The sequence below is a fragment of the Salvelinus sp. IW2-2015 genome, unplaced genomic scaffold (genome assembly GCF_002910315.2).
Source record: "Salvelinus sp. IW2-2015 unplaced genomic scaffold, ASM291031v2 Un_scaffold702, whole genome shotgun sequence".
Classification (NCBI taxonomy): domain Eukaryota; kingdom Metazoa; phylum Chordata; class Actinopteri; order Salmoniformes; family Salmonidae; genus Salvelinus; species Salvelinus sp. IW2-2015.
Window position 1 is genome coordinate 398,978 of NW_019942599.1, and position 25,433 is coordinate 424,410.

At 41.9% G+C, this 25,433-nt stretch overlaps 1 protein-coding gene across 1 annotated transcript in view; it reads left to right on the plus strand.

Moving 5' to 3' along the window:
* Positions 1 to 25,433, plus strand: part of babam2 (BRISC and BRCA1 A complex member 2) — a 191,826-nt gene that overhangs the window by 145,240 nt on the left and 21,153 nt on the right. Inside the window, exon 8 of the mRNA XM_024135970.2 lies at positions 10,840 to 10,939. Within this exon, the coding sequence (XP_023991738.1) occupies positions 10,840 to 10,939 (100 nt within the window). The remainder of the gene's footprint in view (positions 1 to 10,839; positions 10,940 to 25,433) is intronic.

Consider the following 25,433-nt stretch of genomic DNA (forward strand, 5'->3'; position numbering starts at 1 on the left):
ACAAAATAATCTGAAACACAATACAAACAGCAAGAGGATCCAACAAGTTTGTTGAGTCACAAGCTTGATGTAATCATTGCATGCTATGAATATGGGACCAAATACTAATCCGTTGACTACTTCAATACACATAGTGAACTTTTGGAGCTCCCTGGATGTCTGTGTGTGTTCCCTATGCCTGTGGCTCTGTTGCTTGTGTTCTCGTTCCACTTTGGCCCTGGCTTTCTGTCCCCCTTCCCTTGAAGCTGACCCGGCAAAGAAAACGTTTTCTCTTTCCTTTTACTCTCTCCTCATTCTCGCGCTCTCTCTCTCCCTCCTTCTCCCCTCATCCTCCTCTCCGCTCCTGATCTCTCTCTCGCCTCCCAGTCAGTCTTGCTGGCGGAGCCTCAAAGAGAGAAGGAAAGCGAGTGGGACTTGAGAGAGACGTTTGATATCTCATTTCCCTCTCCTTTTCTCTCTCCTTTTCTCTCTCCTTGGAGGGCTGCGGTAGCTCCAGGATCTAATACATTCTGGGAGAAACTGAATATTTTTATCCCCTCAGAGCTATGACGTTATACCTTTCTCTCTCTTTTCAAACAGACCAGCCATTCCAGAGAGAGATACTATACTTCATAGCTACTCCACTGACACCCATGTATGTACTTGCCTATACATGGGCTGCAGCTATTGTACGTTCGTTTGTACGCTAGTTCGCTCGGACTTAAATACTTTCATGTCTGGTCCTCACCACTCTTCCTCATGCATTGATTCGGTTAAGAGAGTATCTTCACCTACGCTTTTGTGTTTATGCAGTTGACATCGTTCCTCTTATTGGGATATTGAAATGCGGCATACAAAAACCTTAACGTGTATTGTTGTTATTCAGAAGTGCATTCAATAGCCACTTGAATAAGGGCAGGCTGTGCTTAATGACTTAAGCTTCAAGTTCAATTTCATGCTACCGATTGTATTTAAATCATTTAACGTTAAATGGACATGGTTATGTCAGCCATATACAAGGCATCTATCAATGTCAGCCATATACAAGGCATCTACCAATGTCAGCCATATACAAGGCATCTACCAATGTCAGCCATATACAAGNACCAATGTCAGCCATATACAAGGCATCTACCAATGTCAGCCATATACAAGACATCTACCAATGTCAGCCATATACAAGGCATCTACCAATGTCAGCCATATACAAGGCATCAAACCAATGTCAGCCATATACAAGGCATCAAACCAATGTCAGCCATATACAAGGCATCTACCAATGTCAGCCCATATACAAGGCATCTACCAATGTCAGCCATATACAAGGCATCTACCAATGTCAGCCATATACAAGGCATCTACCAATGTCAGCCATATACAAGGTTTAGATTGACAGCCCATGTCTCTTCCATCCTTCTCTTTACTCATTTTCCTGCCTCCCTGTTACATCTCCTTTTTTCTCCATTCTCTCGCTTTTCTTCTCCACTGTTGGCTGGTCTGGACCTGACTGTACCCAGTCAGTCTATGAGATGAGTCGTTAGCCTCTCGCTCTACCCAGAAAACCTGCAGTGTTACATAAAAGAATCGAGTGGGCACCGTCTCTGCCCCCAAACCAAAGCCTATTTGGGAGCCAAAGAAAATCAACAGAGAGAGACAGTTTTAGGCTGCGGCAGAGCAATGTTTGGGTCTGTGTGTGTGCGCATATGTGAATGCAATTGCCTTTGCCTGTAATACATGCATTACACATCTCTAGTGTGCTTGTATGCTTTTCCATATGTGTACTTGTGAACCATTGTAAGCAGCCACATTGTTTGCGGTGTTCCTCTCCATAATATTTCTCCTGTAGCTGCCTATAACCCCATATATCTAGAGGGAGCTGCATAGCATAGCCGCGGGCGCCCACCAGAACACTCCTCACACACACACCTATCCTTGCAACAGAATTGTGAGTGCTCCTCAATGCACAGATGACTGAGCGAGTCCACAGACCTTACCCACTCCCTCGTGAATATCAAAAGCACCCAAGGAATTCCAGGTGCTACACTGTGTGGGTGGGGATTCTTTTTTCTACACGACACCATGCTGCCAGACTTCAGCCTCACCCCTGTCATGGTCGTTGTGTCCCTGGTGGACCCATCATCATCCCTCCCTGTGTTACCTGCTTTGGGTTCTGACTGAGTGACGGAGGAAGTGTCATGAGACTACGTTACCCACAATTCCTAGTTTCCCAGTGGGTATAATCATGAATTAAGTATTTTCTACTAGGCCACACGTTTACCTTATGCCCTTGAGGTTCTTTTGTTTGTGGAAGCTGTCTTTGTCACAATTAAAGTTTATCTAGAAACCTTTCTGTCATAATAAAAGTTTCTTTAGAAACTCTTTTTGGCATGTCAGGACATTAACTAGAACAGCATGTGTTTTCCTGATGCATATTGCCTCGGCCCAAAGGGAGAGTGTCATTCGGCCAAAACAGGAAATGCACTGGACACACAGATTTAGGTCTATGGGAACTTTGGGAACCCTCTGTGCCAAAGAAGTGGGTTGGGTGTGATCTGAACGTTACATTTTCCCAAATATTCCAAATTCACTTTTGACCTTCTTTCAGCTCTTAATGAGACACTTGTACTTCCCCAATTAGCACAAATTGTACCACTGAAGCCCTTTACACCAGGGGCATATCAGCAAATGACAAGATTCCACACAGGTAAAGTGGGATTGAAACAACTGAACAGGTAATGAGGGTGTTTACGAGGCGAGGGGGTCACGACAGTGCCAAACTGTTGCCTGAAGACAATGACCGAAGAGGTGCTGGCTGGTCAAAAAAAATTGGGATACGCTCATGCTATTTAGGACTAGTGACATATTCTTTCGGGGGTAGGGCCTCGGCCTTCACAGAGAACTATGATGCTAGTCGAAACGGATGCTTTCAGTGACATTGAGACCATGTAATTTATTTTTTTTATTTTTTTWATTATTATTATTTTTTTTATTTTTTTTGGGGGGGGGTGTAATGTAATTTATTTGCAAATCACTGTCAGTGAGCACTTGACCATGAAGAAGGCACAGTGATGTCGAAACGTTGGTGTTTTTTACCCAATAGATTACTAGGAGGTTATGCATATGGAGTGTGCGACTCTGTTTTTATAGCTTACAGTTTATTCACCGTTAGTCAGCACCTCTACACTAAATCATTTTCTCTGGTTGTGCGCCAGCTCATGCTTTTTAGTGAGCACTTGTATACCATGTCATGTATGCACAGAAAGATTAACGCTAATCTGGTCACTAGAGCTCACTGCATTCAAATGAATTACGACAGCGTTTTAATAGCAGATGCTATTCCCTTTTCACTAAACGGTCTGAAAATATACCCCAAATCCCTTTGGGTTGGGTTACCAATCCACTTGGCAATTTGGCCAAAGTCCTGAGCCATTTTTGGTCCCATGATACCCTTCTCCTGAGGTGTCCCTGCTTCTGCCTGTGCTGGTGACTCCACTCGTAGCACTCCACCCACAATGGATAGGAGTCATTGTGTGGACAACCTCCCCCCTCAAGCAACGTAGCCTTCCGTATGACAAATTTACTGAATACAGGACATACACTAACATATACACACTCATGCAGTGACAAGGCCGCCCATGACTTAATTAACGCAGGAGATTACCTTTGGTGACTCAGGTGGAGTGAAGCGTGTGTGTGTGTGTGTGTGTGTGTGTGTGTGTGTGTGTGTGTGTGTGTGNGTGTGTGTGTGTGTGTGTGTGTGTGTGTGTGTGTGTGAGAGAGAGGCCGTGTGAGAACAGATAAGCTAAGAATCTAGTGCCTTTGTCAGTTGGAGTCCTCTTTTCTTTCTTACAAGGTGATTCCCTGGCCCTTACACAAGCATTCACTCGGACAATCAACAGTCTTTTAACTGACAAGGTCAGATTTGTATAAAGCAATTTCCTTCACTTTTGTGTGTAGTACCATCACCAAACATGATTGAACCTTGGATGAACCCTGGCTATGGACCTGCACTTGTCAAACAAGCTCCTGCTAGTCTGCAACTTTTTTCATACCAATATTTAAAACTATATCATGTGTCCTTTTAAACCTTTCCTCCCTACTATGCAGTGGTGTAAAGTACTTAAGTAAAAATACTTCAAAGTACTACTTAAGGAGTTTTTTGGGGTATCTGTACTTTACTTTACTATTTATATTCTTGACTACTTTTACTTCACTACATTCCTTAAGAAAACATTGTACTTTTTACTCCATACATTTTCCTTGACACCCAAAAGTACTTGTTACATTTTGAATGCTTAGCAGGACAGGAAAATAGTCTCATTCACGCACTTATCAACCGAACATCCCTGGTCATCCCTACTGCCTCTGATCTGGCAGACTCACTAAACACAAATGCTTTGTTTGTAAATGTTGGAGTGTTGGAGTGTGCCCCTGGCTTTCTGTAAATGTAAATAACATGACAATGGTGGTTTGCTTAATCTGGTTTGCTTAATATAAGGAATTTGAAATTATTTATACTTTTGATACTTAAGTATATTTTGAACCAAATACTTTGACTTTTACTCAAGTAGTATTTTACCAGGTGACTTTTACTTGAGTCATTTTCTATTAAGGTATATTTTACTTTTACTCAAGGATGACAGTTGGGTACTTTTTCCGACACTTCTACTATGCCAACTCTACAATTAATCATTACGTTTTATAATCAAAACTGCACAGCACTCACAAGACTGCTAATACTACTACTACTACTACTACTACTACTACTACTACTACTACTACTACTACTACTATTACTTTAAGCAACTTAAAATTAAGTGAAGTAGAGCAAGCATTTTGGGTCCAATGCATATGAAATATCTTCTCAAATACCTTGACAAATACACAATTAAATATCTTCTTTCCATTTCCACAGTTTATCTGGCAGCGTCAGACGCTAGTGATTAATCAGCCTTCATTCAATTGACAGTTTGAGGCGTGCGTCGTTACAATGACAATCGCAAGTGTCTTTGTTCACGGAACCAATCAACACGCGTGAGTGACGAGTTCGCTAATTAACTGGTGAGTCGACCGTTCTGTGCGTCTATGTCTGCATTTACATCTGAATGAAATGAGGTTATTCTTAGATAGATCTGTGGGCGGATAGACTTTTACAGTCGGAGGATTTGTCTTCGTTGTCGTGAGCTGCTTTGCATTGGTCATTGTAGCATTTAGACAAAAAAAAGCACAGAGAGCAATGCTAATATGTGCATCGGGCTCTCATCATGGCAGTATGACCTATTTGGAATGCGTCGTTCACAATTCAGAGGGCTTGGCGACCATAGAAATAGAATTACTAGAAAGGGCATAGCTCATCCGACCACAGCAATTTGATTTAATTATATTTCTATGTCGGTGACAATATGCCATCATTGATCTGCGAATGAAGTAGCGCAATATAGATCAACCCTGAACAAGGTAAAGAACGAACAGCTGACATTATCGGTACTTTGTCAAGCAGTAAACTGATACTAGAGTCATGACTGAGGATGTTGTATCTAAATAATGAGGAACACTAGATAGTGGCTAAACCACAACAAGTAGCGTTGTAAAACTGCATTAAAGGGAAGTGGTCGCAGCCCACATTGTGTAACAATGTGTAACAATTCAGACATGATTAATCTACTGATGAGAATCCACAGCTTAGATGAACTGCCTCCCACAATGTGCTCTGGCAACTCCCCCTCATACCTGGATAATATGGCCCAGTTACAACCTCTGTCTGACCCATACTATATCATCATCGTTTCCCACCACACCTTGTGGCTTTGTGCCGTCAGGGGTGTGTTCAGTAAGGAGTAATGTTGCAGATAGAAATGCAGCCTAGAAATGTAGCTGAGTGGTTAGAGCATTGGGCCAGTAACCGAAAGGTTGCTGGACCGAATCTCCGAGCTGACAAGGTAAAAATATGTTGTTCTTCCCCTGAACAAGGCAGTTAACCCACTGTTCCCCGGTAGGCCGTCATTGTAAATAAGAATTTGTTCTTAACTGACTTGCCTAGTTAAATAAAGGTTACATTAAAAAAATATATATAGATAGTTACACTATATATACAAAAGTATGTGGATACCTCTTCAAATTGGTGGATTCGGCTATTTCAACCACACTCGTTTCTGACAGGTGTATAAAATTAAGCACACTGCCATGCAATCTCCATAGACAAACATTGGCAGTAGAATGGCCAGGTGAGCACTGTGTGCTCTTTTCAAAGGATGGATCCCAGTCGGTTCAGGGCTATGGGATACAAGGGGTCGAGGGTGGTCTGCCGGGCATTGGGATGACAACCCAACTCAGGATGAGGAGGGCTTTTAGCGGGTGGAATAGTAGGGACCAATTGGAGGTTTACTTAGTAGAAATGCAAATATCATGGTACAGCTATATAGACACTCAATCATCATGTTACTTTTTAATGGTACGTTTACAAACATATATTTTGATAAAAAATAATTGAAAGTTGTGTCTCATTATGGTAAGTGGGGAAATAAGTATAGCCAGTTACAATTGTAATGGCCCAGCAGATAATAAGAAAAGACGATCAGTGTTTACCTGGCTAAAAGAGAAGGAATATAATATCTATTGTTTACAGGAAACCCATTCAACAGTTTTAGATGAAGTTTTGTGGAAAAAGAACTGGGGGGGCGAAATATATTTCTCCCATGGGCAAAGAAATTCAAAAGGGGTGATGGTTTTAATTAACAATAATTTTGATCCAAATGTGCAAATTGTCCAAACAGATCCTCAAGGTAGATGGATTATTGGTAAAAGGGCTTTTATGTACTCTGCGCCATCGTCTTGGAATACCTTACAAAATACTTTTAAACTGGAAGAACTTGTCCCGGTTGGTGTTTTTAAATCACTGATGAAGGATTTTGAGGCTGATTCCCTGACCTGTCAATGTTTTTAATTTGCTGTTTTTGATTTTGTTATACTCTTGTGAATTCTATGGTTTTTACTAGATTACTTGTAGTTTTTCATGTTGTCTGTCTGTAATTTTTGTAATGACTTGGTGCTGCCTATCTTGGCCAGGACGCTCTTGAAAAAGAGATTTTAAATCTCAATGAGCCCTTCCTGGTTAAATAAAGGTTAAATAAAAAATATATATATATTTTAAATATGTTATTGGACAATAAACAYATATGGCTTATTAACCTATACGGTCCGAATAATGATGATCCAAGCTTCTTTGAAAATATATATAAGAATTTATCAACTCAACAAGCAACACTAGACACTAGACTATTATTATGGTGGGAGATTTTAATACGGTCTTAAATACCTCTATGGACCGGAAAGGAAATCACACTACAAACTATCACCCTCAGGCACTTAAGGAAATCATGAATGTCATGGATATATTGGAATTAGAGGATATATGGAGACTTAAATACCTTGACCTAGTGAGATATACATGGCGGAGACTTAATCAAGCTAGTCGTCTTGACTACTTTCTTATACCATTCTCTCTGGCACCAAAAGTTTAAAAAGTGTTGATAGGGGACAGAATGCGGTCGGATCATCACATAATTGGCATATATATTACTCTTACAGAATTTCCACGTGGGCGAGGATATTGGAAATTTAATCAAAGCCTACTAGATGATAAGATGTTTAGAACTAGGACAGAAGAATTTATAACTGACTTTTTCAGACATAACATAGGTACAGCAGATCCCCGTATTGTATGGGACACTTTTAAATGTGCCTTTAGAGGCAATGCAATTCAGTACTCATCTATAAAACAAAAGCAATTTAGATCAAAAGAGTCCATATTAACAAAGGAAATTGAAGGACTAACAGTACAGTTAGATAGCAATAAAAACGGTACCATAGAGGCACAGAATAAGTTAGAGGAAAAACAAAAAGAAATGGAGGAAGTTATTCAAGAAAGATCCAGTGTAATATATTATAAAACTGGAACTGGATGGAATATGTGGAAAAATGCACCATATTCTTTTTCAATCTTCAATATAGAAATGGTACCAAAAAAAATGTATTAAAACTTGTTACAAATGATGGAGTCACGCATGATTCACCAAATGATATTTTGAAAGAGGAAGTAAAGTACTTTAAGAATATCTTTCAGTTCTCCATCTCCACTAACTGAAACTAATTGTATGGATTTTTTCCCTAATAATAATGTAAAATTAACATCTGTACAGAAAGACTCATGTGAAGGCCAAATTACAGAGGAGGAACTGCTTGATGCAATTGGGGCCTTTAAGGATGGGAAAACTCCAGGGCTGGATGGCATACCAGTGGAAGTATACAAAACATTTTTTGATATACTCAAAGGACCATTATTAGCTTGTTTTAACCACTCCTATATAAATGGTAGATTATCAGACACGCAACAAGAAGGTCTGATATCATTATTACTGAAACAGGACCCAAGTGGTATATACAGTGGGGAGAAGAAGTATTTGATACACTGCCGATTTTGCAGGTTTTCCTACTTACAAAGCATGTAGAGGTCTGTAATTTTTATCATAGGTACACTTCAACTGTGAGAGACGGAATCTAAAACAAAAATCCAGCAGGTGTTGATATACTTTTGGTCATGTAGTGTATATGGAGACCTGAATAGAGGCCTTGGTTCAAATAGTGTTTGTGTTCTTTCTAAAAAAAATCATTTGCCCTTGATTGAGCTTGCCTGGAGCAATGGAGTAGCCTCAAAAGTGCAAACCCTGCCCATCAGGCACTCCAGGCATGCTCAATCAAAATGCTGAACGGATTTGAACTATATAAATACTATGGTCTGCCAGGTCTGTTAGCCATATAGCTTGTTGTCTAAGGTTAAAAACACTGCATCAATACTGTAGAACACCATTTACCTATGACCCTGTCATGACGTTGCCCTGTTTGGGTACAGCGAGCACTACCCCCCCCTCCCTCTGCACCAGCCCTTTTCTATGCACCATCCCCCTACCTCCCTGTCTCCTACACCCAGGCTGCTGAAAGTTATATTAGGAAAATTATAACTTTATAATCTGAATATTTTCCTTGGTGCCCCGACTTCCTAGTTAATTACAGTTACATGATTAATCAGTTTAATCACGTAATAATAATTAGAAGTTATTTGATAAATAAGTCTTCAGTTTTAATGATGCCAAAGACACGACAACCCCCCCAGCTCTAGAGAGTGTAGCTTCATGGTTTTAGCTATGACCCCCTCCAGCTCTAGAGAGTGTAGCTTCATGGTTTTAGCTATGACCCCCTCCAGCTCTAGAGAGTGTAGCTTCATGGTTTTACCTATGACCCCCTCCAGCTCTAGAGATTGTACTTCATGGTTTTAGCTATGACCCCCTCCAGCTCTAGAGAGTGTAGCTTCATGGTTTTACCTATGACGCCCTCCAGCTCTAGAGATTGTAGCTTAATGGTTATAGCTATGACCCCCTCAGCTCTAGAGAGTGTAGCTTCGTGGTTATAGCTATGACCCCCTCCATCTCTAGAGATTGTAGCTTCATGGTTATAGCTATGACCCCTCCAGCTCTAGAGAGTGTAGCTTCGTGGTTATAGCTATGACCCCCTCCATCTCTAGAGATTGTAGCTTCATGGTTATAGCTATGACCCCCTCCAGCTCTAGAGAGTGTAGCTTCATGGTTATAGCTATGACCCCCTCCATCTCTAGAGAGTGTAGCTTCGTGGTTATAGCTATGACCCCCTCCATCTCTAGAGATTGTAGCTTCATGGTTATAGCTATGACCCCCTCCAGCTCTAGAGAGTGTAGCTTCATGGTTTTAGCTATGACCCCCCATCTCTAGAGAGTGTAGCTTCATGGTTATAGCTATGACCCCCCCCCCCCCCCCTCCATATGGGAACATTACTTTTCTTCTTTCTGACCTTATGGCTGCTCTCTCTGTGAGGTTGTGTGTATGTGTTTTTCAGTTGTTCAAATTAGGTTTTGGATGGGTTTGTATACTGTGAGAGAGATACATGTGGAGAGATACTGATGGAAAAGAGAGAGAGAGAGTTGTTTGCTTTCTTTTAGAGGGAGTTGTGTCGTTTTGGGGTGACGGAGTCTGTGCTAGTGTGTCTGCACTCGATGCAAACGCGCACACACACGCATCATATTCGCTGTGGATCGTAGAGACGAGTGGTCTGTTTAGAGGCTTACGTCTGACCTCATTCCTATGTCTTGCCTTAACAGGGTGTGTGCAGTTCATATTGCCCTTCTCTCTCCTCTCTAGTCTCCACCTGTTCTTCTGCTTCTGTTCTGTTCTGTGAGAGGGAGGAAGGGATGTGCCTGGAGCTGGAACCACCACCCCTGTCAGTCATGCCTGAGAACACTTGTGTTTGTAGAGCAGGGTGGGGCTGAACCTGAATTAAGGGATAAACTAGTGTATATCAAGGACATGCCAGGGTGTGTGTGTTATGGGTATGGTTCTGTACATAGAGGCAGAAAATGCTTGTGTGAGCAAAGTCTGAATCTTGTCGTGAGATGAAATACTTCTGATAAACCATGCAGTGACGTCAGTGGAAAATGTATGTAATGTTTGACAGAAGGGTTGCGTGCTCAGTACCTTATTGCTGCCTCTTCCTCCCTCTCTTTAACTCTCGCTCTCTGCCAATTCAAATTGCAGAGTGTAAGGCTTTGAAGTAAACATTAACTAACTCTAGAATGTTCCCATTTCTGTTTACCACAGGTAGTCTAAAAGTGATTAATTACGGGAAGCATAGCATCTGCATCTGCATCTGCACCTGCATGCATCTGCAATTTACTCAACGCTATCGGGTCTCCTTATAGAATGGGCCTTAGTAGGGATATGAATTGAATTGCTGTGTGCCGTAGTTTAACTCTTTCTTTATCTTTCTGTCCATCAGCGCACTTGGAGGTTCCTCTGCACTACACATCCCAGCATTCCCTAGTGGAGGCTGCCTCATTGACTATGTACCTCAAGTGTGCCAGCTCCTCACCAACAAGGTATGACAGAACCTGATAATGAGTGAGCACGACAGGGTGAAAAGAGAGCGAGAGAAAGTGATAGAAAGAGGTTACTCCATCATACAGGGGCAGAAAGGGTGTGCGTAAGCACAATGAAAAACATCCAACTGCTTTTCTCCACAAAACAGGCGTATTACTGAATAGAGAAGCGATGACACGCATATCCGTAGACTTAGCAGGTGCTGGACGTCAAAATAGTGTACTCTGCACACTGCATGATGCTCCCATGTGAATTTATTCGACAGTGTTTCGACTACCTGGGTCCGTACCCACAAAACGTCTGAGTAGGAGCGCTGATCTAGGATCTGTCCATACACTATTATTTATTATGATCTAAAGACACAACTGATCTTAGATCAGCACTCTTACTCTGAGACTCTTTGTGGATGCGGGCCCTGGTTTTCATCAGATCTCCCTTTGGACTGGATTTTGTTCAGGTGTGAGTGTGGTGAATGAGGATCACTTCCGGCCACATTGCATCCACCCCTCCAGGGCCGTGTACACACACATACGCCGGAAGCAGAGGTAGCGCATCCTGGGTGCGGGCACATCAAAAATCTGTGGCATGATCTCACCGGTTAGACTCCAAGGCTGGATTCCCTTTTGTCATGCCAGGGAGGGCAGATTCGGAGTGGGATGTCATCTCTGTGTATTTAAGTTCAGTGATCCACAGTTCCCCCACGCGCACACACATACCCTGCTGTGACTAAACAAACACAATCACAGTATGGCCTTGCTGCTTTTGAGAGAGTCGTGACTACTCCCCACTTGGTCCTATGTAAACAAAGACAAATAGACTTGAATAGGGGTGTCTGAGTCACTATGTCTAGTGTGTATCCCGGCAGGAGGCACTCAGCAGGAGGCGCTCATTCCTTTACACTTGTGTGTGTGTATAAGGTAGTTGTTGGGAAATTGTTAGATTACTTGTTAGATATTACTGCACGGTCAGAACTAGAAGCACAAGCATTTCGCTACACTCACATTAACATCTGCTAACCATGTGTATGTGACCAATTTGAGTGTGTGTGTGTGTGTGTGTGTGTTTGTGTGTGTGTGTAATACTGAATATTATTGCATGATATTTGGCACTCAGGTTGAGAACTCCATTCCCTAAATCAGGGATGGGCAAGTTTGATAGGGGTGGGGGCCACAAAAAAATCTGAAATCATCATGAGGGGCCGCCGTGGCTCGCAGGTTTGCTTAATAAGGATCGGAGCCTTTTTTTCCATTTTTGCCAAAAATGACATACCCAAATATAACTGCCTGTAGTTCAGGACCTGAAGCAAGGATATGCATATTCTTGATGCCATTTGAAAGGAAACATTTAGAAGTTTGTGGAAATGTGAAATTAATGAAGGAGAATACAACACATCTGGTAAAAGTTTATGTTCATCATCTTTGAAATGCAAGAGGAAGGCCACAATCTATTATTGCAGTTTGGCGCAATTTAGATTTTGTCCACAGCAGTGTATGTGCAAACAAATGAAAGAATTTAGCTAGCTACTAAACAACTGTTCCATACGGATGTAGGGCCTACTCAAATACCAGCCTGAAAAGGCCATGGCTTTGTATAGAGTAGAGGCATATTCATTCAACATTTTGTGTGGAGGTTGTAGCCTAGCGGGAAGGAATGTCACTTTATATTTTCACCAATACAATCCTACCCATTAATTTGAGAAAATCCCTCAAAGGCCTAAATATTACAACTATCAATGGTAATGATGGTATTGGGAGAGACAGTACCTGTTACCAGATGCTTGACAGGAATGTCTTAGTATTTATGGTGCATGACAGGTATTTGTTTTGCTCTTTGTTGACAATTCCGCCTGGAGGAGTGGGCCCTGCGAGGTGAGCAACTGGGACCAGACAACCCAGTGTTGCTGCTGGCGTGTGTTGTCAGCTCCAGCAGGAGCAAATTCCCCTCTTCTGATGGGCACTACATGGGGTTACTGGAGGTTGAGGAGTCGCAAGATATAATAAATTACATGTTTAATTAAACAAAGTATAAAAACCGTCTTACTGCACGTTCTTGTCATTATGCTATGCATAACTTTAGAGCAGGGTTAATAAATCAGATGCCACAAACGTAAAATGCTTGCTTTATTCAGATACATGGTTGTCTCCAACTTTGTTCTGTGAACTGCAAGTAGCCACTATTAGTCGAGGGCAGGATGAACGCAGGGTAACCCTAACCCTACTACAGGGACAGGTGGTAATAAGTTCAATATTCATCTTACCAGGTACCATGGGTCTCTCAAAATCCATTCTCTCCTTCATCCTCATCTCTGTGAACGGGAAATCAATACTTTGACGCAATATGTAACCTAATCTAAATGTATTTATTTTATAAAAGAAAGGTTTATTTCCTTTGTCAATAGTATAGAGCAGGGGTATTCAACTCTTACCCAAGAGGTCCAAAGCCTTCTGGTTTTCTGTTCTACCTGATAATTATTTGCACCTAGGGCTGTTGCAGTGACCATATTACTGCCACACTGGCGATCACGAGTCATGAAGGCAGTCAAATTCCACGTGACCGTTTAGTCACTGTAATTAGGCTTCTCCAAGCTCTGATATTGCTGATGGTCATTAGTAGCCTACCAAACTTGTTAACTGCCTGGTACTCAACACTCTATAATCACTCTGAAATCAATGCAAATGTAATCAAAAATCGAATCAAACACTTCATGAGAGCCCATGAGCTCATGTTGCGCAACATTTCTATAGGCTATGCAATTGTGCGAAAAAACAGAGTGATGGCCTCTATTAAAAAGAGGATGATCCCATCAGCTTTCTATAGGCTAGGCCTACTATATTTATTTCTCAACTTTCCTAATGTTAAGCAAATATGAAGCACTTCCTTATCTTTACAACAGGAGTATAGGTACAGTTGAAGTCGGAAGTTTACATACACCTTAGCCAAATACATTTAAACTCAGTTTTTCACAATTCCTGACATTTAATTCTAGTAAATATTCCCTGTCTTATGTCAGTTAGGATCACCACTTTATTTTAAGTATGTGAAATGTCAGAATAATAGTAGAGAGAATTATTTATTTCAGCTTTTTTATTTCTTTAATCACATTCCCAGTGGGTAAGAAGTTTACATTCACTCTATTAGTATTTGGTAGCATTGCCTTTAAATAGTTTAATTTGAGTCAAACGTTTTTGGGTAGCCTTCCACAAGCTTCCCACAATAAGTTTGGTGAATTTTGGCCCATTCCTCCTGACAGAGCTGATGTAACTGAGTCAGGTTTGTAGGCCTCCTTGCTCGCACATGCTTTTTCAGTTCTGACCATAACTTTTCTATAGGATTGAGGTCAGGGCTTTGTGATGGCCACTCCCATACCTTGACTTTGTTGTCCTTAAGCCATTTTGCCACAACTTTGGAAGTATGCTTGGGGTCATTGTCCATATGGAAGACCCATTTGCGACCAAGCTTTAACTTCCTGACAGATGTCTTGAGATGTTGCTTCAATATATCCACATAATTTTCCTGCCTCATGACGCCATCTATTTTGTGAAGTGCACCAGTCCCTCCTGCAGCAAAGCATCCCCACAACATGATGCTGCCACCCCCGTGCTTCACGGTTGGGATGGTGTTCTTCGGCTTGCAAGCGTCCCCCTTTTTCCTCCAAACATAACGATGGTCATTATGGCCAAACAGTTCTATTTTTGTTTCATCAGACCAGAGGACATTCTCCAAAAAGTACGATCTTTGTCCCCATGTGCAGTTGCAAAACGTAGTCTGGCTTTTTTATGGCGGTTTTGGAGCAGTGGCTTCTTCCTTGCTGGGTGGACTTTCAGGTTATGTCGATACAGGACTCGTTTTACTGTAGATATAGATACTTCTATACCTGTTCCTTCCAGCATCTTCACAAGGTCCTTTGCTGAGGTTCTGGGATTGATTTGCACTTTTCGCACCAAAGTACGTTCATCTCTAGGAGACAGAACGCATCTCCTTCCTGAGCGGTATGACGGCTGCGTGATCCTGTAGTGTTTATACTTGCGTACTATTGTTTGTACAGATGAACGTGGTACCTTCAGGCGTTTGGAAATTGCTCCCAAGGATGAACCATATTTGTGGAGGTCTACAATTTTTTCCCCAGAGGTCTTGGCTGATTTCTTTTGATTTTCCCATGATGTGAAGCAAAGAAGGCACTGAGTTTGGAGGTAGGCCTTGAAATACATCCACAGGTACACCTCCAATTGACTCAAATGATGTCAATTAGCTATCAGAAGCTTCTCAAGCCATGACATCATTTTCTGGAATGTTCCAAGCTGTTTAAATGCACAGTCAACTTAGTGTTTGTAAACTTCTGACTCACTGGAATTGTGATAAAGTGAATTATACGGGAATTAATCTGTTGGTAAACAATTGTTTGAAATATTACTTGTGTCATGCACAAAGTAGATGTCCTAACCAACTTGCCAAAACTATAGTTTGTTAACAAGAAATGTGTGGAATGGTTGAAAAACTAGTTTTAATGACTCCAACTTAAGTGTATGTAAACTTCCGACTTCAACTGTACCTGACTGGCATGAAAATGAACCACAGGAAAAGCGTACTCCATTTGCTTTTTAAGTGCAGTGATTGTGTTTTTCCCCTGCCCCTGTTTCGAGACAGTTGCATGATAATGGTCCATTCTACATCAAAACGAATTTCACACGTATATTATTTAGTATATGTAAAGACAAGATTAAATCAAGAATAGTCTGATGGGTGACTATATATTATCACTTGTGAATGATGCCCAGCTTAAGGCAAGAAACAATGTCTTTTTTGTGTGACTTTTTCGAATCATAGTTGCACACCTCATGTAGCCTAGCCCATAGGCCTATATGTTTTGATATGGTTTGTATCACAACTAAAGTGGCCAAATAACTTATTAAAATGAAGCACATTAATTCTCTTTACAACTAGTGTGGAGCCTAACTGGCATACTGGTATGCAGTGCGTGAGTTTCAAGTTTGGGGAAGATAATTTTAACCATAAAAATGCACCTTTATAATAAAAGCATTACATGCATAAATACATTTGTGGTCACTTTTTCCCACTAATGGGAAAACACAATTTTCTCCAATCGTTTGTTGAAAATATCTGAAAATATTTATTTTATTCAGCTTTGTTCAATTGTATTCTTCATACTATAAAATTATATACAATAATGCCATGGAATTCTAAGCAAATCTTGTCTGCTAAATGAACTAGTGTAGACTAAATAGACTACATTTTCTTCATATCATGTTTCTTTATACCTGTCTAAAATAAATAATAGATTTATTGTTCAGGTGTAGGCTATATTACAAGGATTTATTAGACTTTTTTAAATGTAGATGTTCCAACAGTCTGCATCAGTGACTTGTAGGCTATGTGTGGAAGCCAGGAGATGCTACATGTGTTTATGTTAATTAACGATCAATTACCGTGAGACCGACATTTAATTGCACCCACCTGGCACACACAGCCCTAATTGCACCCACCTGGTGTCCCATGTCCAAATCAGTCCCTGAATAGAGGGCAACAATGAAAAAACGCACTGGAACTGGCTGTGAGGTCCAGAGTTCTGTTTGAGGGGTATAGAGCAGTGGTTCTCAATCCAAAAGGTCAAATAGAGGCTGCTTATATTTGTCCTGTTTCACACGTGTACAAGTGTCTAACCTGTACAAGTGTGTGGTGTGAAATAAAGTAAATATACACCTATGGAATTGCAATAGGAACAAGGGCTCCTCTATCTTATCTAAGCTATCTCTAGGAAGGGCCCATACCAGTGCATCTCCATCAGTATCAGCCCCCATCATAGCATGGTACTGTTGGGGGTACTCGAGTACTGGAGTTTGCAAAAACTGGTGTAGAGTTCTGAAACAGAGGCATAACATGCAGGATACACCAAGATCAACAGAATTATAAGACCTACAGCAGTACTTCCCAACCTTCTCCTCTGGGACCGCCAGAGGTTTCACATGTTTGTAGTAGCCATGAATTGGCACACCTGATTCAATTAATCAGTCTTGGTGATAGTTGACTAATTGAATCAAGGTGTCCCAGTTTAGGGCTAATGCAAATAAACTCCAAATAACTTCACAGATCTTCATTGTAAAGGTTTTAAACACTGTTTCCCATGCTTGTTCAATGAACCATAAACAATGTATTAACATGCACCTGTGGAACGGTCGTTAAGACACTAACAGCTTACAGACGGTAGGCAATTAAGGTCACAGTTATGAAAGCTTAGGACTCTAAAGAGGCCTTTCTACTGACTCTGAAATACACCAAAAGAAAGATGCCCAGGGTCCCTGCTCGTCTGCGTGAACGTGCCTTGGGCATGCTGCAAGGAGGCATGAGGACTGCAGATGTGGCCAGGGCATTGAATTGCAATGTCTGTACTGTGAGATGCCTAAGACAGCGCTACAGGGAGACGGGACGGAAAGTTGATCGTCCTCGCAGTGGCAGACCACGTGTAACAACACCTGCACAGGATCGGTACATATGAACATCACACCTGCGGGACAGGTACAGCGAATGCAACAACAACTGCCGAGTTACACCAAGAACGCACAACATCAGTGCTCAGACTGTCCGCAATAGGCTGAGAGAGGCTGGACTGAGGGCTTTTTGTCTGTTGTAAGGCAGGTCCTCACCAGATATCACAGGCAACAACGTAGCCTATGGGCATAAACCCACTGTCGCTGGACCAGACAGGACTGGCAAAAAGTGCTCTTCACTGACGAGTCGCGGTTTTGTCTCAACAGGGGTGATGGTCGGATTCGCGTTTATCGTTGAAGGAATGAGCGTTACACCAGAGCCTGTACTCTGGAGCGGGATCGATTTGGAGGTGGAGGATCCGTCATGGTCTGGGGCGGTGTGTCACAGCATCATCAGCATCACCGTACCCTTCCTGCAGGCTCATCCTGACATGACCCTCCAGCATGACAATGCCACCAGCCATACTGCTCGTTCTGTGCGTGATTTCCTGCAAGACAGGAATGTCAGTGTTCTGCCATGGCCAGCGAAGAGCCCAGATCTCAATCCCATTGAGCACGTCTGGGACCTGTTGGATCGGAGGGTGAGGGCTAGGGCCATTCCCACCAGAAATGTCCGGGAACTTGCAGTGCCTTGTGGAAGAGTGGGGTAACATCTCACAGCAAGAACTGGCAAATCTGGTGCAGTTCATGAGGAAGAGATGCACTGCAGTACTTAATGCAGCTGGGCCCACACCAGATACTGACTGTTACTTTCTTACTGACTGTTACTTAATTTTGACCCCCCCCCCCTTTGTTCAGGGACACAATATTCCATTTCTGTTAGTCACATGTCTGTGGAACTTGTTCAGTTTATGTCTCAGTTGTTGAATCTTGTTATGTTCATACAAATATTTACACATGTTAAGTTTGCTGAAAATAAACGCAGTTGACAGTGAGAGGACGTTTCTTTTTTTACTGAGTTTATGTGAAACATCTGATGGTCCCCGAGGAGAGGGTTGGGAAACCCTGACCTTACAGCTGTGTTTCCCAACTCCAGTCCTCAAGTGCCCCTAACAGTACCCATTTAAAAAGTTTGCCATGTACACATGATTCAACTTGTCAACTAATCATACATTTCTCAATGAGTTTAATCAGAAGTGTTTTTCCAGGGCTACAACAAACCTGTCACTATGAACTATATTGAACTATACTGCCACAGAATTTTGCAAAGTAACAGAAACATGTATGAGGGTGTGCTCAAATACAAGTAGATACATGCAACCAGGTGTGGAAAGCAAAGACAGTTGGCAAGAACAGTTCAGTGCGGGAACAGAAGCCCAGTTTACAGCAGTGGTGGTCGGTGCCATTTAAGATGAGGGAGGATGATTAAAACAATATATATAAGCATGGCCTTTTTTCTATTACAGCATATTGGATGACTGTCATTCATATTCCATTCACCCAGCTCAATGTAACATCGATAGGTTTAGGCTACTACATGACACTCAAATGTTACCTATACCAATCATGAGGTTACTACAACCTAGCCTATGAATGAACGTTTACAACGTAGGTGCACAAGTCGAAATACATTTTAGTAATCAAGGTGACAGACTTTGACACATTCAATACCGCCTTGCACACTCTTGCCTGCATCTAGCTGATCTAGGGTGTAATCATTAGTCCAACAGTTGGAAACAAGAGTTTCTATTAGACAAATTGAGGTATGTTTATCCCCGTTTTGTAACGTTTTTAAGAAAAGTTTTTCAACAGAATCAGCAGAATGAAAACACCCCTGATCACACACAAATACAGTTCACTTTCATAGCAGCCACATAGACTATATATACAAAAGTGTGGACACCCCTTCAAATTAGTGGATTCGGCTATTTCACAGCCATAGACAAACATTGGCAGTAGAATGGCCTTACTGAAGAGCTCAGGCACCGTCATAGGTTCCAACAAGTCAGTTCATTAAATTTCTGTCCTGCTAGAGTTGCTCCGGTCAACTGTCAGTGCTGTTATTGTGAAGTGGAAACGTCTAGGAGCAACAACGGCTCAGCCGCGAACTGGTAGGCCACACAAGGTCACAGAATGGGACCGGCAAGTGCTGAAGCACGTAGCGTGTAAAAACCGTCTCTCCTCGGTTGCAACATTCAGGAATAATGGTCTGGGGGGGGGGGGGGGCTGTTTTTCATGGTTCGGGCTAGGCCCTTTAGTTCCAGTGAAGGGAAATCTTAACTCTACAGCATACAATGACATTCTAGACGATTCTGTGCTTACGATTTTGTGGCAACAGTTTGGGGAAAGCCCTTTCTTGTTTCAGCATGACAATGCCCCCGTGCACAAAGCTAGGTCCATAAAGAAATGGTTTGTCGAGATCGGTGTGAAAGAACTTGACAGGTCTGCACAGAGCCCTGACCTCAAACCCATCGAACACCTTTGGGATGAATTGGAACGCCGACTGCGAGCCAGGCCTAATCGCCCAACATCAGTGCCTAACTAATGCGCTTGTGGCTGAATGGAAGCAAGTCTCTCTAGTGGAAAGCCTTCACAGAGTGGAGGCTCTTATAGCAGCAAAGGGGGGATGTTCAACGAGCAGGTATCCACGTACTTTTGGTCATGTAGTGTACAAACAGCATGATCCCTTTGACCGTTGTATAATTCCTTCTCGCATCTCCGCTCTCACCTTTTCCCTTCACTTGTGGACTTCAGTGCACAACACATCGGCTATCTATGACCAGGCGAAAAAAAACTTTCCAAGCCAAACATTTATATCATAACCTCTAACCGCTATACACAGCCTACATCATTGTCACCATATTAGCTAACGTCATAGTCAACATAGCTACTAGTACTAACTCGTTAGTAAACCAGCTTCAAACATGCAGTACAGTCAGCAAGCAGTTTAGCAGTTACACCGGCAGGTCCCGGGGGCAGTAAATTATTCAAGCCAAAAGCTTACCTTGACTTGGAAGAGTTCCATAGTTGGATAGCCATAGCTAGCTAGCTAACTGAGCATCCCTCTGTTTGAGCCAGGTGTTTGAGTAGGCTAAACTAGTTCGCTGCATTACCTAGCTGTGAAAGTGAAAAAAACATGAAATATAGATACAGTTGAAGTCGAAAGTTTACATACACTTAGGTTGGAGTCATTAAAACTCGTTTTTCAACCACTCCATACATTTCTTGGCAAAACTATAGTTTGTTAACAAGTCAGTTAGGGCATCTACTTTGTGCATGACACAAGTAATTGTTTAAAGACAGATTATTTCACTTATAATTCACTGTATCACAATTCCAATGGGTCAGAAGTTTACATACACTAAGTTGACTGTGCCTTTAAACAGCTTGGAACATTTCAGAAAATGATGTCATGGCTTGTACGACTCTGTGTACGACTAGCCATGTGCGACATGCACGTGCAGTTACAAGCCTGCTAGAGTTAGCAACAGGTGGATGAGCAATATCCACCATTGTAATACGGATAAAGACTGACTTGTAATGTGAAGTACACAGACATGTTGATAAACGTAGTATAAACCAGCCTTTAGTCTTAATCGTTGATTGTCTAGTGCACTATCATACTGACTATTTAGCACATGGCCTCACGTGTGAATCCTTAAAGAGATGGATGGGGCTAAGGCTTAAGAGGGTGTGAATGATCCTGAATGGGTGTAGACAAAGAAGAGCTCTCCAGTAGGCATACCAAAATATTCAAGGCCAATTTCTCAAAAAAATCCGCCTGATTCCTATTCTAGATTGGACAATTTTTTGATGACCTATACTTACATGCATGTTGTACAGTCATGTGCTATTGGTTCTATACTCATTTCTGACCATGCCCAACCTACATAGATATTGAAATTGGCAAAACAATCCCCAAAACGAGATATTGGAGACGTAACATGTATCTGCTTAACAATGAAGGATTCTGCTTTGTGTTAAAAGATTACTGGCTTGACAATCAACTCTCTCCTGTCTCAGCTGAAACTCTCTGGGATGCTGCTAAAGCAACCATAAGGGCTTATATCATTTCCCAAGCTTCTCTGATCAAGACGCTTAGAAAACAGGGAACATTTTGAGGCTGAAGTAAAGCATTTAGATCTTTTTCATAAACAACAGCCAACCCAGGCAAACAGGAAGTCACTAGCTTGTGCTGAGGCCAAACTCAATTCAGATCATACAAAGCATTTAAAAAAAACTGTTGTTTATTACCAAACAAAAATATTATGAGTTCGGTAACTGCCCGAGCTGTCTACTTGCTCTACCAACTTAAAAAAGAACAGAATGAAAGATTAAGTCTGTAAGGAATGGAGATGGCTCCACTTCTTATGATCCATTGCTTATCAATAATACCTTTTGCAACTTCTAGAAATCTCTTCATAGTTCACAAAGATCGAACAACGAAATTACAAAATATCTGAATAAGATCATCTTGACCACTATATCAGATGAGCATAGAAATAGACTAAATGCTCCCATGGGAAGCAATGCCTTCTGGCAAGGCACCCGGGCCTAGATGGCTTCTCGGCAGAGTTCTACAAGAAGTTCTAGCCTGAGATATGCCCTATCTTCATGCCTGCTCTAAATGATATGTTCGAAAGAGACATCATACCAGAGTCCTGGAAAACTGCATCCATTAGCCTGATACTAAAAAAGGACAAAACCCCATTAACCTGATTTTCGTTTAGACCAGTTTGCTAGGAGTTGATGTTAAAATAGTCGCTAAAAGACTTGCTCACAGGTTGGAGGGCCTACTTCCAGACCTCAATAAACCTTATCAGACTGGCTTTGTGAAATCCAGATCTGGAAAGGACAATGTGAGACATGCTTTGAATATCCTAAACCATCTTGGCAGAAGTAAAGACCCTGCACTCATTGTCTCTCTCGATGCCGAAAAGGCCTTTTGATGGAGTTGGGTGGAAATTCTTGTTTGCTGTATTAGACATTTTTTTATCTGGGTGACCATTTTATTAATTCAGTAAAATTTCTTCATTCTGACCCATCAGCAACATTTAAAACAAATGGTAAACTATCAGAAAGATTTCCTATCGGTAGGGGCTGTCGTCAAAGCTGTCCTTTATCTCCTGCTCTGTTCTCTTTAGTCATAGAACCACTGGCTGAGGCAATAAGGTATAGTAATAACATCAGTGGGTGACGAAGAGCAAAGAATTTCAGAATTTCGTTATTTGCTGATGATGTGCTTTTATACATGTCCAAACCAGAGACCTCTGTCACTGCAGTAAATCAAATCAAATCGTATTGGTCACATACACGTGTTTAGCTCAGCATTCAACACCATAGTACCCTCCAAGATTATCATTAAGCTCGGGGCCCTGGGTCTGAACCCCGCCCTGTGCAACTGGGTCCTGGACTTCCTGACGGGCCGCCCCCAGGTGGTGAAGATAGGAAACAACACCTCCACTTCGCTGATCCTCAATGTCTCACTCAAGTCGGCCACGGAGAAGGAGAGCCCACAGACCATGCCACATACGTCTCGTGTCTGAGCCGTTGAATTGCGACTCCACTTCCTCTCTATACTGACGTTTTGCCTGTTTGATTGCCTTACGGAGGGAATAACTACACTGTTTGTATTCTGATGTATTCCCAGTCACCTTGCCATGGTTAAATGGTGGTTTGCGCTTTGTTTTGCGCGACTGCTGCCATCTATCCATGGTTTCTGGTTAGGGTAGGTTTTAAGTCACAGTGGGTACAACATCTCCTATACACTTCCTGATAAACTCAGTCACCGTATCAGTTTATTTGTCAATGTTATTCTCAGAGGCTACCCGGAACATATCCCAGTCCACGTGATCAAAACAATCTTGAAGTGTGGATTCCGATTGGTCAGACCAGCGTTGAATAGTCCTTAGCACGGGTACTTCCTGTTTTGAGTTTCTGCCTATAGGAAGGGAGGAGCAAAATGGAGTCGTGATCAGATTTGCCTAAGAGAGGGCGAGGGAGGGCCTTGTAGGCATCCCGGAAGTTGCAGTAGCAGTGGCTGAGTGTTTTAGCTGCGCGAGTACAACAGTCAATATGTTGATAGAACTTCGGTCGCTTTTTCCTTAAATTTGCTTTGTTAAAATCCCCAGCTACAATAAATGCGGGCCTCAGGATATGTGGTTTCCAGTTTGCATAAAGTCCAGTGAAGTTCCTTGAGGGCCGTCGTTGTATCGGCTTGAAGGGGAACATACACGGCTGTGACTATAACCGAAGAGAATTCTCTTAAGAGGTAATACGGTCTGCATTTGATTGTGAGGTATTCTAGGTCGGGTGATCAAAAGGACTTGAGTTTCTGTATGTTATCACAATCACACCATGAGTAGTTAATCACGAAACTTACACCCCCGCCCTTCTTCTTCCCGGAGAGATATTTATTCCTGTCTGCATGATGAACTGAGAACCCAACAGACAGTATATCCTGAGAGAGCCATGTTTCCGTGAAACCGAGTATGTTACAATTCCTGATGTCTCTCTGGAAGGACATCCTTGCCCTGAGCTCGTCAACTTAATTATCCAGAGACTGAACATTAGCAAGTAATATACTCGGATGCGGTGGATGGTGTGCGCTCCTCCTGAGTCAAACTAGAAGTCCACTCCGAATACTTCTTCTCAGCCCCTGGAATCAGTTCAATTGCCCTAAGGGGTACGAACAAAGGATCCGATTCTGGGAACACGTGGTCCCGTGTGGCTCAGTTGGTAGAGCATGGCGCTTGCAACGCCAGGGTTGTGGGTTCATTCCCCACGGGGGGACCAGGATGAATATGTATGAACTTTCCAATTTGTAAGTCGCTCTGGATAAGAGCGTCTGCTAAATGACTTAAATGTAAATGTAATGGGAAGTCGTATTCCTGGTCGTAATGCAGGGTAGTTACCGCCGCTCTGATATCCAAAAGTTTTTCCCAGCTGTGTTATTTAAAAAAATTATGGGCTAATAATGTAAGAAATAACACATAAAAAAAACAAAATACTGCAAAGTTGCTTAGGAGCATGAAGCACAGCTGCCCTGTCTGTCGGTGCCATTTTCCTGGACATATCTGAATATGGTAACCTGTCAGGTTACAAAATGTATGTGGGTAAATCCATGGCTTTACCTTTGAATATCCCTTCGACAATCAACTTAGAAATGGTATCTCCATTCCAATTGACTGAAACAGGCTTTAAATACTTGGGCATATATGTTACTCCAAAACTTAAAGACCTGTTCACTTCAAATTATATGACTTTGCTCACAAAGATTTAAACAGGACCCGGTGTCAGGATTAATGTGGTCAAGATGAATATCCTTCCTCGGCTAAATGATCGATTACAAAATATTCCCTGCAATCTATCTCAGTCCTTTATTCAGAAAATGAATGCCAATATTTCAAAATATATCTGGAACAATAAGAAACCTAGAACCACATTTACCAAACTAATTAAGCCTTAGGATTTAGGAGGGGTCTCTGCCAAATATGCAACTATATTACTGGTCTGCTCAGATCAAGCACATGATTGGTTGGTGCCTAGACAGACGTGACTCACTTTGGGTTGGGATGGAATTAATAGCATGTCATCAAAGAGCCATAGCTTCCTTACCATTTATTAATAGCTTTGAAAAAATCCAGGCCCTATCTGACAATTTTACAGTCCATAATACACGCTTGGACAGATGCAAGGAGATAATTGCAGATTCCAGACCATTTATCACTCTGTCACCGACTCCCTTATCCCTGACCCACCCCCCCCCCCCCCCCAGCCCCCAAATGAGGAGTATTGGACTTCTGGGCTGGAAGACAAAGGGTATTGCTGACCTTACGCCTTTATTTACAAACTTATTTAGACTTTTTTTTCTTTCTTTTTTTTTAAAGTACCTACAACGTAGACACTTCATAGAGGGTCATAAGAAAGTTGATAAAACTACGTTTTAAAATGACTGAAGTTGAAAAACTATTTACGAATCCTACTGTTCAGAGAGGTTAAATCTCTGAATTATAAACTTTTGTTGAACAGAAGTGCCGCCTCCTATGAT